Genomic DNA, 19,620 nt, shown 5'->3' on the forward strand with positions numbered 1-19,620 from the left:
CGCTGCTGCCAGATTCTGAAGGCTCCAGAGTCAGCACCCCATTCCCAGATGGTCCTGGCCCTGCCTCTGCATTGGACGCAGGACTGAGTCCCAGACTGGTCCCCCTTCTTCCCCACTGTCCGATTCTGCAGCCATCTGCACAGGCTGCCGGCAAACCACTTTCAGGGAGTGCATTTGAGCTACTCTAGCTACCTATAGGCATCCCTAAAGCCTCTGGCGGTTGTTGGTGGCAAAACAAAAAATCAGGATGTTGAACTAAAATCAGGCTGCTGCTCTGCTCAAACCAGTTCCTTGAATATACTGAAGTGGTTATGTGCATTTATCTTTTTGCTGATAAGCAAAATCATTTATTTATTCAACACCATAGGAAACGGCCTTATATGAAGTGAAGCCTCCAGGTCACTGAGTCCATTACTGTTTATTTTAACCAGTGGCTCTTGGGGGCCTTTCCCAGACCTCCTACCAGGCTAGCAAAGAGATGCAGGGATTGCATTTAAAAGAAGCAAAGCTGCCCTCTTCCAACACCAAGTAATGGGATCTCCAGAGGCTTTTTTTGTGTGTGACTATATGTAAACCCACCCATTAATATTTCACGGATGAAAAGGGGCATATGGCAGAATTGCTTTTTTAAGTAAGCATCCCAAATCGCTGATCAGCCAGCTATTTCTAATGGCTCTATTTATCTTATCTTGCTTTATCTTATCTTTTCATTCCATTCCATTCTGTTCCGTTTCATTCATTCATTTTACAACATCCTGAGCAGCACTAATCTTAAAGAAAGATGGGAGGAGGGTCTTTATGTTAACATAAACTAGAACAGCCTCTCTTAACTTGCTGCCCTCCAGATATGTCAAGTCTGTAACTCCCAAAATTCCTTTCCAGGACTGTCATCTTGCTTGGGAATTGTGGGATTTCAGCACATCTGGAGTATGCTAAGTTAGGGAAAGCAGTTTTAAAAAGACAACTTTTTCTCTATAAAATATGATCCCACATTTCCGTTGCTTTGGCATTCTCCAGAATCCATGCTCAAGTAAATTTCATGCACTAGTAAGTTTTTAGCCTAGAGATTGTTTTCTTTTATGAAATAAAAAGCAACCACTACAGTAAATAATCTCACTTCTCATACTGAAAACAAAATCCTTGTCTGAAACGCACTCACCTTGTTCCTTCTTTTGAACTCTACATCTTACACACTGGAATTATTAGGAATGCTCCTTGGGGCAAAAGGCTCTGATTTCATAAACTTCCTTTTTTGACTATGGAGGCCAAAGACCAGAGGGGAAACAGTGGTTTCTGCAGAAGGGGGTCAACACGGGCAAAATGGCAAGTGCACCTTTTATTTATTAAACAAATGTACATGGCTTCCAAACTCACACTCAAGTGATGTTATGTAGCTTTCAACTCTAATTATTCAGAACATTAAAAATCATAAAACTCCACCCACATCCCCATGGCAGAAGCAACACAATCAGACCAATCACTTCATCAGCTCTACCTCCATTTGGGATCGCCAGGCTCACTGACAAAACCATTATCTATAGGGCCCTTTGGAAAAGCAACAAGACCGGGGGGGGGGGGCAATTTTATGTCATTAAGAATGATATTCCGTAAGAAAGGGGCCACCATCGAGAAGGCCATTTTTGGTAGTCCCTTCAGATGTACATCCCTAATAAATGGGACCTGCAATGTGCCCCAAGGGTAGATGTAATGGAGTGGGAAGCAAACCTTCAAATAGCTTGGCCCCAAAGCTTTGCTATGATGGTCCTGAACATCCATGCAACAGATGCACAATTGGAGTGGGGCTTGCACAGCAATGCCCTGTCCATCTTGCCATCTTGCCAATGTTGGCTCTTGCCAATGTCAGCAGCTTGTCAGTGTGGACTCTGCCTGCAGCCCTGCAGGGGGTGAAAAAAAGCCCTAATGAAAGATTCCAGAGCACAATGGAAGATAATGAGCAATAGTGACATCAAATGAAAGAAATGCCATTCAAGTAATGCACAGAGAAACCTTCCAAAAATCTTGCAGAAGGAACAGAGGGAGGGAGAGAAGGAGGAGTTGGTGAAGGCAAGCCAGTAACAAACTCCTATGCATAGAAGCCAGTCAAAGAAATGGAAGTATTTGAACCATCACAAAGTCCCTCGTTTCCATTCTCCTCCATCTATTCCCTACAAACTTCCAGGGGTATCTTGGTGTCTAGTTCTGCCTTGCGTTTGCCAGACATAGTTGATAGTCTGCAAGATGAGATTACACCCTGTTGCATTTCAAAGGAAGAATGGCGTCCTTCCAATTTCTCTTATCCCAAGGAATTCTCCTTCCTCTGCTGCTTTTGTTCAAATTCCTTTATTTTTGAGTTTTAATGATGCCACTAGGCACGATGAACAGTTCCCAGAATTATTTAATTCAGAGAATTCTCTTTGCAAGAAATTTACATTTAACCCTGATGACCTTCTGAAGACTTGCCAAAATCCATTTCTTTCTACACTTGGCAAGTTGTATTTCTTTACTTTTCTTTAACTGAACTAGCCGGCAGTTTGCATTGCTTTCTGCAAGACAGGCTTCTCACCATAAAGTCAAGCGGAGAAAAGAGAAACACAAATGGACCTAAAAGAGAAAGGCACATTGCATTCAATGAGACTTACTCCCAAATACATGCATAGGATTGCACCAGAGGCAGCACAGCAATTAGGAGAAAAGCAAATTACACAATAGTACACAATGACCTATTATGCTGCATGATGATTTCTTTAAACGTGCTTTGACAAACAACCAACATTCAGCTGGGTTCCCATATGACTACAGTTTGCAAACCAAAACCCTGTTCATGCAACATGCTAAGCTCATAGCAAACAAACTGCAGTTTTGTTTAGTGCAGAGGTGGTATTCAGCAGATTCTGATCAGTTTTGGAGAATCGGTAGCAGAAATTTTGAGTAGTTCGGAGAACTGGCAAATACCACCTGTGACTGGCCCTGCCCCCATCAATTCTCTGCCTCCCGAGTCTCAGGTGGGAGGCTGGGTCTTCTTTGGTTGCCCTGCACAGGAGAACGGAGCTGGAAAGCAGGTTAGTGGGATGGGGCGGGGAATAGGACTTTGCAGTATCCTTCCCCTGCCACACTCATCAAGCCACGCCCACAGAACCGGTAGTAAAAAAATCCCACCACTGGTTTAGTGTGATGTGTAAATCCAACCATTTTGTCAACTATTCCCAGTCTTAACTCCAGCTTTGTGGTGGGGTATGGGTGTGTCAAACTCTTCAGTCTGATGAAAGCAGCACTGTATGGTTGTGATACAAGCCCCCATCTCTTTTTCCATATGCCTCCTTCATCACAAGCTCATCTCAAAGGGTGGCACTTGAGACTCAACGTTGCTTTTGTCATTTTGACCGACACTGGGGACACTGAGACTTAATTCAGCATCTGTTATTCTTAAATAAAGCAGCATGAAGTAAGATGACCAGGCAACAATTCTGTAATAGTACCCACTTCAGTGATAAATCCAATTGAACAAAATAAGGATGATTATAAAATAATACATCTGTACACCATGCCTCATTTTTGAACCATTGCTAAATGTCTTGATTTAGCTAGGACTGGGCTGATTTTCAAGCTAAAATTCTGCCTATAAAGTTAGGATTCCTGATAAATCCTGAGAGTTGGATGGCTTTTCTGCTCCGACCCGGTTTCACAAGAACAAGTAAGACAATCAACTTTGTTAAGGGTAGTTTGCTTCTAGCGCATCATCTGTTTACATCATACACCTCAAATATGCAAGTTTCTGAAAGGTGGCCAGTCTGCTTGCTCCAAGTCTGCTTCTTTTGGCAATCCACTGTACTGAATCAGTGGTTGTCAACCAGTGAGCTGGGGATCACTGGTGATCCACGAGAAAATTTTGGTGGTCCACAGAGAAATGTCACCCCCAAAGCCCTCCCCAAAACAATTAATCCAGGCTGCATGGGAACACAAGGCTTGCGTCGCTTGCAACAACACGAAGTAGTGAGGGGAGGAGGGAAAGGGCGGAGGGGGGAAAACTTGTCCCACTCACCCCACGCGCCTCGCCTAGCCATCAGGCTGCTTCTTTCCGCTTCTTTCTTCTTCTGCTTTTGGTTGCACGCAAGGAAAGCAGCAAAAGTCTTTCTTTTCTCTCCCAAACTCCACCAGAAATTAATCTTTGGGACCCTGCAAGGCATCCTGCTCCAAGAGGCTGCGCCATTCTGGCAGAGTTTGGGGGAGAGAAAGACAGACTTCTGTTACTTCTGCTGTTTTCCTTGCATGAAGCCAAAAGTCTCTCTCTCTCCCCCTGGAGAATGGAGCTGCAATCCCAAATAAAGAATAATCGATCAGTAGGAAAACAGGGTGGGGAATTTTCCAGCAGACTTTTTTGGGGAGATTTTCCCAGGGTCTCTGGTCCGTGGGTTTTTAAATTATGAGTTTGGTAGTCCCTGGTGGTCCAAAAGGTTGGCGACCCCTGCTCTGAGTAATCACTTCCAAATTCATTACTCAAAGAAATTATTTTTTTCCTCTTTTACTCTACCTCAATATTCTGCTTTCACAGCCATACATTACTGGGGGGTGGGATATATTCTATTGTTTGGATCAAATCAAGGAGATTAGATATTGGATATTGAAACTAATCAAAAAGAAAACCAACCAAGAACTAAGGAAAAAGTTCCCGACAGTTAGAACTACAGTATTAGTGAAACAACCTGCTTCCAGAAGTTGTGGGTGCTCCAACACTGGAGATTTAAAAGAAGAGATTGGACAACAATTTATCTGAAATGGTATAGGGTCTCCTGCCTGAGCAGAGGGTTGGACTAGAAGACCTCCAAGGTCCCTTCCAGCTCTGTTATTCTGTTACTCTTTGCTATCCAAGAAATATATTTTTTGATCTTGTTTGAGTTAGTAATTGCTTTCCATCCTAGGATCAGATAGTCCTTGACTTATGACTAATCATTTACTGATCGTTTGAACTTACAACATTTCTCCCTGGGGATATTTACAACCTGATTCCAAAGTTCCAATGCTCCATCTTCCTTCTCATGTGACCATTCTTCAGGTGCTCAGCCATTTATGGCAGTGGTGGGATTAAAAAATTTTTACTACCGGTTCTGTGGGTGTGGTTTGGTGGGTGTGGCTTGGTGGGCGTGGCAGGGAAAGGATACGGCAAAATCTCCATTCCCTCCCCACCCCACTAACCTGCTTTGCAGCTCCATTCTCCTGTGCAGGGTAGCCGATCAGCTGGGACTCGGGAGGCAGAGAAGTGATGGTGGTGGGGCCAGTCAGAGGTGGTATTCCAAACTACTCAAAATTTCTGCTACCGGTTCTTCAGAACTGGTCAGAACCTGCTGAATACCACTTCTGATTTATGGCCATTTTCAGCATCCTTGTGTGACCACATTTTACAATGTTTTTGCCTAATACCGGCCCATAGTACACAATGGGTTCATTTTATGGTCTTAGCAGTCCCTTAATAGCCACTGCAAAAAAGCTCATAAAATCAGGTCAGTAATATAAGCGACTGTTTTACAGCCATCATGATGAAAGACCACAATAGGCAGGCTGCAATATGGCATAAGTCAAGCTTAGTGGGATTTTTTTTAATTTTATGTGGTTTTGTCAGATTTTTTGGTGCCTTCAAGTCAGTGTTGATTCCTGATGTCTGCTTGAACTAGTCCCTGCAATTATCTTGGCAAGATTTTTGGAAGTGGTTTGCCATTGCCTTCTTCTTCTTAAGGCTAAGACAGAGGGACTGGCCAAAGACCATCCAGTTAACTTTGGAACTCACAATATCCCAGGTTCTAATCCAATGTCTTAAAATAGCAAATTGGCTATTTACTGCCCATTAGAGAGTTGCAAAATATTGCATGCACGAAATGCTCGGTGCATGTAACTATTGGTTTCAGTAAGTCTATGCCTAAATTAAAGTTTGGAGTATTTTGGTCCAGGCACAGAATTATATAAGGTTATTTTGACCAGGGCAAAAGTGTTTCAATGGGGAATGGGGGAAAATAAGGGAAAGTAGGGAAAGAAGGGAAAATGCTTGAAAACTACAGGGCAGGTGGCAAATTATATACAACAGAACACTGTATGTTCTGCATGCAGAACATCTTCTGTATGCAGAAGAACATTCTGGTGATGGCAGTGGTGATGGTAGCAGAGACAGCGGGGAGGACAGAAGATGCCAGGAAAATGGCATGATGTCTGGTGACATATGTCACAATGAAATATCTGGTGCAGTGGGAAGATGGGGAGCAAACGGTCATGGGGTGTGCAAGAGGGGCCGCAATGAAGAGGGAAGGTGTTGAGAAAATTAGGGGCGGTGGAGTTTCATGACCTATTCATTTCTCAGTTGGACTATTGCAACTCTACATAGGTTGTTGTTAAAGATCATCTGGAAGTTACAGTTGGCACAGAATGTGATAGTTTTCTTACGTCACACCATCATTGGACAGTATAAGGTCCCAATTTCCTTTCAGATGCAATTCAAAGTGTAGATTATGGCTTTTAAAGCTCTACATGGAATAAAGCCAGATTTGTTGCAGAACTGCCTCTTTTTGGCGGTATCTGTTCATCCAACCAGGTCAGATAAGGAGGGCACATTCCAGGTCCTTTCCCTGAAATACTGCCATACGGTGATTCCTAGGAAGCATGCCTTTTCCATGATGGCCCCTACTTTGTGGAATATCCTCTGGTGATGTGGCAGCCTCCACTCTTTTGGCCTTCTCAAAGGCCATAAGGCCTGGCCCTGCCTCCCTCCTCCCATACTGGGGGAAAGTGTGATAGGAGCCGATGGCTGATGGAACATCCCGGGAGGATGTTTGAGATGTAGGGTTTTAGCCTTGGTTTTTGTAATGTTATGGTTTTATTGTTTTGTGGTTTTATTGTTGTTGTGAGTGCCCATGTTTGAACTCCAAGATAGGAAGCTCTACAAACCTTATAAACAAACAGACAAACAAATATTGGGGGTGGTGGAAGAGAAGACTGGATCATCGTCAATCTTGCCCACTCACCCTTTTAGATTTTGTTTGAAAACAAGAACAATCAATGTTTCACTTATGCCAAACTATTCCTGGTCAGAAAAATGTCTCTTGAAATTTGTCTTGAATACGGTACACAACGTGAAACCTGAAAGTTTGCTTTAATTTGAAAACAAAACATTTTCTCATTCCACAAAGACCTCTATTACCCATCTTTATTCTTAAACTTCAGCAAACAAAATTATTGTCCCTTCTGCCCACCCACCGCCTCCCATCAGTTCTGTGTCATCAGTAGTGGGCAAATTAAATGTGCTGGTTGATAGAATTTTATCTTCTTAACATTTAACATTAACCCAGATTTTTCACTTTCTATTTTTACTTTCATAATGAGCCCTTCTAAGCCTTCTTTACTTTCATCTATCCAAGTAGAACCATGGGAATATCTCAAATTATTGGCATTTTGACCTCCCTTTTTTTATTTCCAGCCTGTCATTCTTATAATATATTCCCTGCATAAGTTAAGTCAAGTTGTAACCACACACATCGTCTTACTTCTTCTCTATTCTGAATCACTCGGCTTCTCCAAACTCAGTCCTTTTGCAGTAGCTGCTTAATGGTTCCTGAAATGAATTATCACATGTTTTGGCATTCCCCTTAGCTTTAATGTGTTCCATGTTCTGGCAGAATCAAAAAAAAATGCTACAGTCAAAAAAGCAAAGGTAAACCTTCTTGCATTCTCTTTCTTCGCCATTACCCCTTAAATGATAGCTCTCTGATTGTGTGTCCTTCTGCCTTTTCTGAAGCCAGCCTTGATTTGACATTATTTTTCCATTGCATACATATGTAATGTTTAATGTGTTTGTATCAAAGAAAACATGTGCTTCTTGTCTGGACCACAGTTCCTTGAAGGACTGAGAAGAGCTCTCCTCTTGAACAATCCTCAAGGATAAAGTCAGCCACATCCAATATGTTTTTCCATAATGCAATTAAGAGCTTCCTCAGAGCATTTGGGAATGGAAGATTATTAAGTGGCTCCTACAGAACTAACAGTAAATTGACTGTTGTGATTTGACAGGTAGAATGTAGAAATGAGAGTGTCTGCTTCTGCCATTTAGTTTCAATCATGTTAGCTTTAATTTGACCTTATTACTTTAATGGGGAATCTCAGCCATTGGGAATCATTTTTGAGTGGAATAGCAAATAAATACCGTGTTTCTCCAACAATATGGCCTCCCCCAATAGGAAGTCCCAGCATGTTTTATAGGCATAAAATCAAATTAAAGCCCCTGCCCCCAAATTAAGGCCTATATTAAACATGAGAAATGGGGGGGAATGGCAGGGGGGGGGTGCCGTTAGGAAGTACTTTTGTTGCATACCCGGATATGGTGCTTCCAGCGTTGACTTCGGCGTTGGTGGGGCACTTCGTATCAGGAGACCTTCCACCACCATTGCTTTCCCTTCTCCCCATGCTGCCGGCATTTGGCACAGCCACACGCAGCCAGACAGGGCTCCTCCCTGCAACCGGAGCCCGGAGGAGAAACTCGGCTTCAGGCGCTCCTGTCGCCGCCTTCCCTTCACCTTTGAAGGCAAAGCCAATTCTTTTAAAAATGATGCCCTACTACCGATACGACAAAGCCTCCCCTGCCCAAGAGGGCAGCCCAACCCCATGTGGGGAGGCGAATTTCCTGGGGCTGCAGTGCAGGATCAGCCCACCCTGGGAGAAGCGCCCAGCCGCCATCCCTGCCTGGCACCGGGCAGAGCATGAAGAGCTTCGCCTGGGACGCCCAGCGCAGCTGACAGGCGGGCCCTCCTGCCCGGTGACAGAGCTGTTGCCAAGGCAGCGAGTGGCTCCCCTCTGGGCCCTCCACTCATCCTGCCAGGGCCGCACCAGAGCCGTGCAGGCTGAGCAGAGCCGGTAAAGCGAGCCGCGGGTGCACACCTGCCTGCCAAGCGAAAGAGCCGGGCCAACCTGAGCTTGGCTTCCTTCCCAAGTCCCTCCAGCCTGAACCCAAAGGGGCCACTGGGAGAGGCTGCCCGAGGCAATAATAGCAGCCACCCGTCTGTGGACAGGGAGGCCAGGTGATGGCAGCGCTGCTTCCCTGGCCAGCGAGTCTAGTGGAGAGAGCCCGAAGCCGCCTGTCCTTTCCACCCCTCACCCAGCCCGTCCCCATCCCCACACATCTCCCAATGTGCTGGCAGCTCCAAACACTGCAGTGGCATGGGCATCGGGCAGAGGCTCTCACTTGGTGGGGTTCAACTTGGAAGAAGACGCAGCGCAGGGCATCGCCTTTCCTCCCTGTCCACAGATGGGTCCAGGAGACCCCGCCTGTCAGCTATGCTGGGCGTCCCAGGCGAAGCTCTTCACGTTCTGCCCAGTGCCAGGCAGGAATGGTGGCTGGGCACTTCTCCCAGGATGGGCCGATCCTGCACTGCGGCCCCGGGAGATTCTCCTCCCCACGTGGGGTTGGGCTGCCCTTTTGAGCAGGGGAGGCTTTGTCATACCAGTAGTAGGGTGTCATTTTTAAAAGAATTGGCTTTGCCTTCGAAGGTGAAGGGAGGGCGGCAATAGGAGCGCCTGAAGCCGAGTGTCTCCGCCAGGCTCCGGTTGCAGGGAGGAGCCCTGGCTGGCTGCACGTGGCTGCACCAAATGCTGCAGCGTTGCTCTAAACAATGCGGCAGCATTTGGAGAAAGGAAAGCAACAGTGGCTGAAGGTCTCCCAATACGAAATGCCCCACCAATGCCGAGGTCAACATCCAAGCCGTCCTAGCCGTTTTTATGGCCTAGCCGTTTTTTCGCGGGTCAAAAAAAATAAGTCCCAGCCTTATTTTGTGAGAAACACAGTAGTAAACAAATAAGCCATATAAGTTGGACTCCAAATACAGACTTATTATTATCATATTAATGACACAATATTATATATTTGTTATTTCTCCAACATGGACTTTGCTTTTCCATCAGTGCTACTATCAGCTATCAAGTCTACCCCTCTTTACTACTTCAAGCTTTGTTGAAAGCCTACTCTTTCTGAAACACCCTGTCTCTTGGAAATCCTTCCTCAATTTGTTGTCCTTTACATATATTGGATCTCATCTTCCATAACCTCCAGACAACACTGTCAAAGGAATTTGAAGTCCTGTAATTTTGGAGGACATCAAGTTAGAAAAGCAGTACCAGCTTTAAAATAATAAGCATTAGATTACTTTTCATTTGAATTCTAATTAGAATTGGGTACATCAACATTTGCTTTCTGGTTTAATGGGGTATAATTCTCTAAGTGGATGCTGCAAACATTATTTGTTCATTCTCAATTGCATCTATGGGTGACAGGAAGTTCTGGATCTTTGAGTCTCTCCACAACCACACAGAAATCTTCTCTAGAGCATCATTCAACTCAATAATGAAAAGGAACAGAGATGTTGCACTCAGAAAGAGCAATGGATCTATTTTTATTTGATTTATTCCAAAGAACAAATCCTCAATATCAGATTGAAATTCAACAGCAATTATGGGGGGAGGGCCACACATGTGAGGGGCACGGCACACACATGTGGGGGGGTGAGGTACGCACATGTGGGGGTGGGGCACACATGGGGAGGTTGTTGAGGTAATTCCCCGTTAGGAGAATGAGCGCACACAGGGAGACGTAGTGAGAGTGGTAAAGAATAACACACAACCAGTACACAGATACACTGTATAGTAAAATGTAGGTTTTTACTTCCAGTAAAACCGTTAAGCAAAGTTCAACAAACAGTCCAAGTCATTCACGGTTAGAGCAGTCAGTTTTCAGTCCAGGGATAATCCAAAAACAAAGTCCAGTATCATAAACAGTTCAGTAACAGACTTACATCAAATCCAAGAATAACGATGATCAGTAACAGTCAATAGGAAAAAATGCAGGAATGGCAACACTCTCAGCAACAACAGAACAGAACAACCCAGGTTTCTGGCTCCATCTTATGGCCGTTTGAAGAACCACATTCAATTACAATTTTAGCATTCCTTTAAAGAGACAGTATTAAAATGTCTATCCTGGTTTATATATTTTCCAACCCAACTGTTAGGTGACTTACGTTCCTAACATTCTCCCCTTTGGGTAGGACAATATATACAACCTTACATTCTAAGTCCATAATCCTCACAGCAAGCCTTATGCTTTACAGAGCCTTGGGCTTTTGTAAAATGATCTGCGATGTTATTTTCTGACATACAGTATTCAAGCTTAATCATCTTACTTTGCACACGTTGTCTCACATTTAAATATCTTAAATCTGTGTGTTTTGATCTTGTCTTTACAGCAAGATTTGAAGCCATTTGTATTGCTGATTGGTTGTCTTCATAAACAACAATATAATCTGTTACATCAATTCCCATATCAATCAATAGTTGCTTATAACAAACTAAATCTGTACATAATAAAGACAAACATGAGAATTCAGCCTCCATTGTTGACAAACTTATGTTTCAGTTGAATAGACCTCCATCCAATCAATACCTTTCCTAATATTACTACAGTACCCGATGTAGATTTGCATGTATTTACGTCTGTAGCATATGCAGTTAGTTCATCTTTAGGCTCCAAATACAATGGAGCAATGCAACAATAATGCATTGTTTGTTTCACGCTTAGCAGCTTGCCAGTGCCTTTCAGGTGGCTCAGCGTTAAATTATGCTAATTGGTTAACACAGTATGCTATATCTGGCCTTGACCAATTATTGAGATAAGATAAACTACCTATCAAGGACTGATAAATGTTCTTATCAAAAACAGGACTTTGAACATCACTGTGGCTAAACTCCTGGCTCATCAGTGTTTTAGCTGGTTTACAAAGTTCCATTTTAAAACTTTTTAGTAATTGGTTAATTTTATCTGCCTGTGAGATTTTGTATCCTCCCCTAGTTCTATCTTTAAGCCAAGATATTGTTTGATTTCACCTGTTTTATCTTAAACTTCTTCTCTAACAGTGAAATTATTTTAGTAGCTTCTTGTTCAGTTTTGGTGATTAATGCTATGTCATTAGTGAACAATAGCAACAATGAAATTACACCATCACTTTCCTTTTTAAACAAACATGGATCAGCCATGCCAGCTACAAAACCTATCTTAGTTAATTCCTTAACTATACACTGGTTCCACTCATATCCTGATTGCTTCAAGCCATAAAGACTCTTTTTCAATCTCCAGCAATCAATTGTATTATCTTTTTTGATACCTAAAGGTTTCTTTAAATATATAGTGTGTTGCAACGGTGCATGCAAATATGCTGTCTCTACATCTAAATGATTTACAATGTATTCCTCCTTAGCTGCCCACACTAATGCTGCTCTTAATGTAGTAGCCTTCAGACTAGGTGCAAACACCTCATAGTCGTTTGCTGTCTCATTGAACCCTTGTGTTACTAACTTGGCTTTATGGGTAACAGTCCCATCTACACTAGTCTTAAGTTTATAAACCCATTTACATCCTATGGCATCTTTACCAGATGGTAACTTAACATTTTCATATACCTCCAACTTTTTTAATGATTCCAGTTCCTTATCCATTGTTTCCTGCCAAGCAGCCTGATCATTAGCAGGATGCAGTTTTAGATTCATTATAGTTATTTGGAACTGTATTCACTTGGCATACAACATTAGCCTGATATCTATCAGGTGGTCATGTTACTCGGGTTGAACGTCTTGGTAATACAGGGCTTACTGGTGGACTCACCTGTTCTACCTGTTCCTGTTCTTCTATCTCATCCTGTGCCTGTTCTTCTACTTCCTCCTGTTCTTCCTCTTTAATGGCTATTCATGGTTTACTTATTTCATCTTTAGGGACTATTTGGGTGTCAATAATAACATCATTGCTGGATTCCTGTTCCAGTTCATCCCACCCAACATGCTCAAGAAATTTTGCACTAGCGCTACAATAAACATGAGTTGTGCCTTGATCCCAGAATCTAAACGACCTATGGTTGGCTTCGTAAGCTACGAAAAATAATTTCCTAGCTCTATGTTGTCCTTTCATGCTTACTTATGAGGGAATATGTACCCATGCTGGAGCTCCAAATATGTGTAAGTAATTTAAATTTGGTTTTCTGCCATGCCAACGAGTGAATGGCAATTCACCAGTTGTTGTGTTAAATACATTGTTTAACACATGGTTACTACACATTATGGCTTCACCCCACAGTGTTTCAGGCAAACCTGAATCAGATAATATAGTGTGAGCCATGACTTGTAATGTTTGCCCTCTTCATTCTACAAACAAGTTATGTTGTGGTCTGTAAGGTGCAGAACGTTTATGCTTGACACCAGCCAATTTCAACATAGTTTGGAATCTCTTGTTAATAAACTCAGTCTCGTTATCAGTAACTAAAGTAATTACTTTACTCCTCACTTTTCTCTCAGCAAATCTTAGCCAGTTAAGGGTACATATAAAATAGTTAAATGCTCATTTATACAAGAACAATATGCAGTACCTTCACCAGACGCTTTCATCTTCCATCCATTTGCCAATGATACATGTTGTTTACTCATGGACATCTTTACAAACCTCTCTCTATTTCTAGTAATGCACTGTGATGCTCCACTATCAACAACCCATAAATCATGGTTTACAGTTGAATTGCTAGACATAGCTAAACTAACATTATTCTTACCCTTCTGGTGATTACCAGTATTCTGTCATTTTCCCTTCTTACAGAATCTAGCTATATGTCCCCTAGCCCCACAAGAAAAACATTTCCTAACAGTATAGGCAGTTGAACACAAATCCTCTTCTTGTGGTTGTTCCTTCCTCAGATGGTCCCTATCCAGCTGTCTTCTTGCCTCTTCTAACAACCTTCCGGTTATGTCAGTCAATGTCAGTTCATTTTTGGTCAGGACTTCCAGTGAAGATACGTAATCATCATAAATTTCATCCAATGAGGAAAGAATGATGTAAACTTGATGCAACTCTGACAATATCAGTTCCTTTTCATGTAGCTCTTGAAAAGTTCTTTTCATGAAGTTCAAATGAGCTAATATATCTCCACCTTTCAGAAGACGTGCTCTAAACAGTTTATGTGTAAGATGTATGTGTGCATCTACACTGTCACGAACATAAATCCTCTTCAAATTCTCCCAACACTTAGCAGCAGACTCTTCTCCACGAATATGGACTAGCTGCTGGTCACTCAGTGTTAGTCCAATTATACAAAAAGCTCATTTGTTGTTTCGTTTAAAGTCAGCAAGCTTCTGGGCATCATCCTCATCATCCAGATCTCAAGCATTTACATTCGGCGGATCTTGAACTGTATTCCATAACCCTTCTCTACAGAAAAGTAGATTGCACTTCATAGACCAGGAAACATAGTTTGTTCCATCCAACCAGGTTATCAGTGATAGACTTGTTGAAGTGCCTTGTGCCATCTTTATCAGGACAGTAAACCACAATGAAACAGTAAACAGCTGTCTGTATAAGGTACTGTGTATTCACACTAACTCTCAGTTACCTGAGCCTGGTATGGCCTGGGCCCAAAACCAGTGTTAAGGTAATTCCCCGTTAGGAGAATGAGCGCACACAGGGAGACGTAGTGAGAGTGGTGAAGAATAACACACAACCAGCACACAGATACACTGTATAGTAAAATGTAGGTTTTTACTTCCAGTAAAACCATTAAGCAAAGTTCAACAAACAGTCCAAGTCACTCACAGTTAAAACAGTCAGTTTTCAATCCAGGGATAATCCAAAAACAAAGTCCAGTATCATAAACAGTTCAGTAACATACTTACATCAAATCCAAGAATAACGATGATCAGTAACAAGTCAATAGGTAAAAATGCAGGAATGGCAACACTCTCAGCAACAACAGAACAGAACAACCCAGGTTTCTGGCTCCATCTTATGGCCGTTTGAGGAACCACACTCAATTACAATTTTAGCATTCCTTTAAAGAGACAGTATTAAAATGTCTACCTTGGTTTATATATTTTCCAACCCAACTGTTAGGTGGCTTACATTCCTAACAGAGTTCATGCGTGCATGTGTGGGTGCAGGCGTACATGGAGGTCACACATGTGCAGGGGCAGGGGCACACATATGCATGGGGTGCACATTGCATTTTGGGGGTGTTCGGGCGTGCGCTTTGGGCGCTTGGTGCCAAAAAGGTTAGCCATCACTGCTCTAGCTTTTCTGGAAGACACTTCAATGTATCTTGAAGTTACCATATGTGAATTGGGTGGGCATATTACATGTATTTAATAAATAAAAAAGATAAAGGTTTTTTTTCCTGTCAGTTTGGACACGGTCCTCATCTCTGTTTCTCAGCCAAGGGGGCCAGACAAATTCAATAAATAAATAAATAATATATACATCTCTGGATCTTTTTTTGTGAGTTGATGGGCACACATCCCTACAAAACATTAGACTGCAGCCTCTTATAACTCCGGTTCTCTAGGAATATCTCTGAAGTATATGCAAACTCAAAAGAATTCTAGAAAATGCTGTGCCTGTCATTAAACCTCTGCTGTGCAACTGGATAAGTCCCATTTTTATGTTTTTAATTACAATAATCTAAAAATAATGAAATGAAAGCATGCGAAGCATGTAGTCTAATGATTTCCAAAGTGGGTATCCCTGAATGTCATCTTTTATTTATTTATTTGATTTGTCAATCGCTTACAAGATAACCAGTATAAGTATAAACATAGTTTTGAATACATGAGATGGATATGAATAAGAAAAATAAAAAGAAATGCTTATGCATGCCCCCCCACCCCCAGGCCTCTTAGGAAAGGGGCGAGGTCAATAGTAGACAGTCTAAGGTTAAAGTTTTTGGGGTTTGGGGAAGAAACCACAGAGCCAGGTAGAGACTATGCTCTTGGGAGGCCCAGGTAATAGCAAATCACCTGGGATTGCCCTTTGACATGTCTAGGCTATCTCCATTTCAGCTACTTCAAGTCCCTTCTCAAAATGCATCTTTTTTATATGGCACTTGGCTTTTATATGGCACTTGGTTAGCAATTCACAATATTTTCTGGTGTCATCCAACCATCACTCTCCCAGAGGAATAGCAGTGTAGTCACACTTCAAAGATGGCTGGATGATGCTATGAAGACATTATTAGTTGCTAGTGTGGAATTACTGCACCTCAGTAGCAACCAACTACGTTGTAGAACGTAGTTCTTCTACTTCTCCCTCAATGTCCTTTTTGTCTGCTTTTAGATTTTAAACTTCATAGAAGCACAGACCCGATTATGCAGGCAGCCAAGTATACAAGATGATACAAGATTCTCAATCATCCAGGTCATGGTGGTCCCAAAGGTGCTTTTTCAGGAGGCAACTGGACTTTCTTGTTTTTTCTTTGAAGACGTTTCACTTCTCATCCAAGAAGCTTCTTCAGCTCCGATAGGATAGTGGGGAATGGAAGGATTTATATTCCTTGCAGACAGCTGGTCATCTGAATCCTTTTAGAGAAGGGCTGTCAAAATCCCAGTCCATGGGCCAGATGCACCACGTGCTGGCTATGCCCAGTTTAGGGGGGGAAAGTCCTGATATGTCACATGATGCCTCCATGACAAGTGTGACCCCTGGTTTTAGAGAGTCATTGAGGCACTTGGAGGTTTATCTGTGTCCTCAGGTTCACGTTGAGAAGTGCTCCTGGTTCTTGTACTCTGCTGTTTTTCCTCTGGAAATTCATTCCTGCTCCCACACCATTCAAAGGGTGTTCATACCAAACTGTATAGCTAAAAGTCTGACTCATCCCCAACAGCCCGTGCCTATATTCAACAGTGAAGGGACACGGGGCAGAAAACAGTGTGCAGAAAACACAGCTCCACAACACAGTCCTTTCAGCAGGTCCAAGAAGGCTCCGTACCCATGTGCACTACTCAAGTAATGCTGAGGACACAGATAAACCTCCAAGTGGCCTCAACAACTGTCTAAAAGGATGCAAATGACCAGCTGTCTGCAAGGAATATAAATCCTTCCATCCTATTATCCTGTCACAGCTGAAAAGGCTTCTTGGATGAGAAGTGAAATGTCTTCCAAAAAACCCCCAAGAAAATCCATTTGCCTCCTGAAAAAGAACCTTTGGGACTATATAGGATGGTAGAAAATCAAAAACCCATGATCCATAGGCAAACACCTTACATAAACTGCTGGTGATGTATGAAATATAGAACACCCGAAGCAGATCTCCAGGGCAGGTTCACAATGTGCTCAATCATTTGAGTTCTAAAAAAAAATGATCCAAAGCTCCGAAGCTGGCAAATATTAATGTCTGAGATACTAAATTAGTTTAACTAGGCTACTGAACTAATGCTTTCTCGTCCACACTGAACCGCTAACTAACTCAAGCAGAACCCGCTAAGCAACATTATTAAAATTAAAATACCAAATGAAAGCCAAGCGCCAAGGTTTAAATTATTCTACGAACTCTATGAATTAACAGAGCTTGCATATTATGGAAATACAACAACCGGTGGGACTTTAACTGGGTGTACGATGTGCAAACAGTACTACCTAAATCATAGGTGCATTCACACATTCAATGAAAGAAAAACTGTAAAAAAGAAACTTGAAAATATAACAATTTGGGTCCGCTTTCTGGCATCACATCTCCTTTGGGGAGTCTAACTAAACTACGGCTTGGGCTTTCTCTCAATATTTCCTCACACCTTCCTTTTTTTTAAGCAAAAAGGTTAATACAAACTAGACAACGGGCGCGATAAAAAGGAGACAAACCTTAAGGAGCAAAAAGCAAGGGAAAAGCGAAGGAAATCTGCAATAATCCATGTATGTAACTTATACTGGATCAGTCCAGGATAACCACAAATCAAAACTCCCATTACTGACTGGAAGAGGGTGAGGGAGGGAGGCGTGGAGAGCAACGACTTTCGTCGTTCGACCAAAGAAACGTGCAGGCGAGATTAAACACCCTGCTTCTATTTGTTTCAGAAAGGGCACCACCACCACCGCCACCACCCCTTCCCAACTTGGCTGTGGGTCCCCTAATCTATAAGGGAGCTCCTAAGAGGCGCCGGGCCCTTCCCAGGTCTGGCTTACTCACCGACGATTGGCGAAGGCATTGCCCGCCGGTCCGCCGGAGCTCTGCTCGGGATAATTGTGTTGCAGAGTCGATGCCGGGAACTGATAGAGAAATCCGGTCCCGAAGGCACATCCCCAAAGGCAGCAGGAGCACCAAAAGAAAAGCGGATACATCTTGTGGGGGGGAACAAAACCTGGAGAGGCGCTTCTGAGTGCAACGAGCAGGACGCGGAGGAGACGCGGGAAGGACCCCAAGGAGAGACTTAGAGACACATCCTCCCCAGAGGGCTCCGGCGTCGGGGACTAAGGTCAAATGCAGGGGGAGGGGGAGAAAAGGGGGGACGACTAATGCTGGATTGTTTGGGTGGGGGAGAAAGGAGCTGAAGAAAAGCTGGGGTTTAAAGGCACCCCGCCTTTAAAGGAGAGCTGCGTGCGCTGTAGGCGCACAAGTGCTTTGAGGGTGCTTTTTCAAACCGTAGCGAGGTTGGTTCAGCAGCATTCTACAAAAGGGGGCGGGAGGTGGGTGGGGGGCGCCGGTTTAACCCTTTCAGGAACGAGGCGGCGGCGGCGGCGGCTGCAGATGTCACTGTTCCCATAGAAGAGAGTATTATGTGCCCTTCAGGGTTGAACTGTGGAGTCCTTGGTGCTCTCTGTGCTTGAGCTGTTCGCCTGCAGACGTTTCATTACCCGACTGGAGTAAAAGTAACGTTACCGTTTAAGGTAATAAAACGTCTGCCAAGCAAACGGCCAGGCTTACAGAGCACCAAGGATTCCACAGGTGTAGCTGTCTGGAAATGCACAGTAAGCAGGAAGGCTGCACAACCCGAGTGGAAAAGCAAAAGGGAGATAGATATGGCCCATGGGGGCAGAGCTATACACACACATTTAAATTCTGATCACATATTTACCTTGGATAGGTACCAGTAACTTAGTGTTACACTATAGGTGGTCCTGAACTTACAATCATTTGTTTAGCCATCATTCGAAGTTACAATGGCACTGAAAAAGATGGCTGACGACCAGTTGTCATTTTTACGACCGTTACGACTACATAATTCACTTAACTGCAGTGATTCGCTTAACAACTGTTGCAAAAAATGAAAAGGTGACTTACTTCTGGTTGTCATACTTATGACAGTTATGATCACATAATTCACTTAATTGCAGTGAGTCATTTAACAACCATTGCAAAAAAACAATTCTAAAATTGAGTGCAAATGCCTTACCTAGCAATGGAAATTCTCTTCCCAATTGTGGTCTTCAAAAAGTGGGCTCCAAACTGGGCCTTCAGATCTTCCAATAGTGTATTCAGTTCCACTGTATTTGGGTCCATCCATCTTGCTGCTAGTCATCCTCTCCTCCTCCTTTGTGCTGTTCCAGCCAGTCTATGGAAATTGGATAGTTACTTAGGAATTATGAGCTGTCCCCTTAAGGGAATGCATCATGGTAAATGTAGTTAAAGATATCCTGGGAAATGTAGTTCATGTCACGTGGCCACATGTGTAATCCCAATTGGTCAGTAATTTGACCCTTGCTGGGTTGGGGGAGTTTCCCTCACTTTTGCCTGAACTCCCTAACTCATGGGAGCTGCTTTCTATCGCTACAAGATGGGTTAGGAGATAACCATCTTTTACTAC

At 43.1% G+C, this 19,620-nt stretch overlaps 1 protein-coding gene across 4 annotated transcripts in view; it reads right to left on the minus strand.

Moving 5' to 3' along the window:
* COL26A1 (collagen type XXVI alpha 1 chain) overlaps positions 1–18,271 on the minus strand; it is a 202,460-nt gene extending 184,189 nt beyond the window's left edge. For all 4 annotated transcript variants that reach the window (XM_087926860.1, XM_087926849.1, XM_087926852.1 and 1 more), the window contains exon 1: positions 18,006–18,271. In XM_087926860.1, coding sequence (XP_087782986.1) covers positions 18,006–18,157 — 152 coding nt within the window. In that variant the 5' untranslated portion in view covers positions 18,158–18,271. The remainder of the gene's footprint in view (positions 1–18,005) is intronic.
* Positions 18,272–19,620: the final 1,349 nt, after the last annotated feature.

This window comes from Pseudonaja textilis, chromosome 1, assembly GCF_049901715.1.
Source record: "Pseudonaja textilis isolate UNSWEBS1 chromosome 1, rPseTex1.2, whole genome shotgun sequence".
In the NCBI taxonomy this organism is placed as follows: domain Eukaryota; kingdom Metazoa; phylum Chordata; class Lepidosauria; order Squamata; family Elapidae; genus Pseudonaja; species Pseudonaja textilis.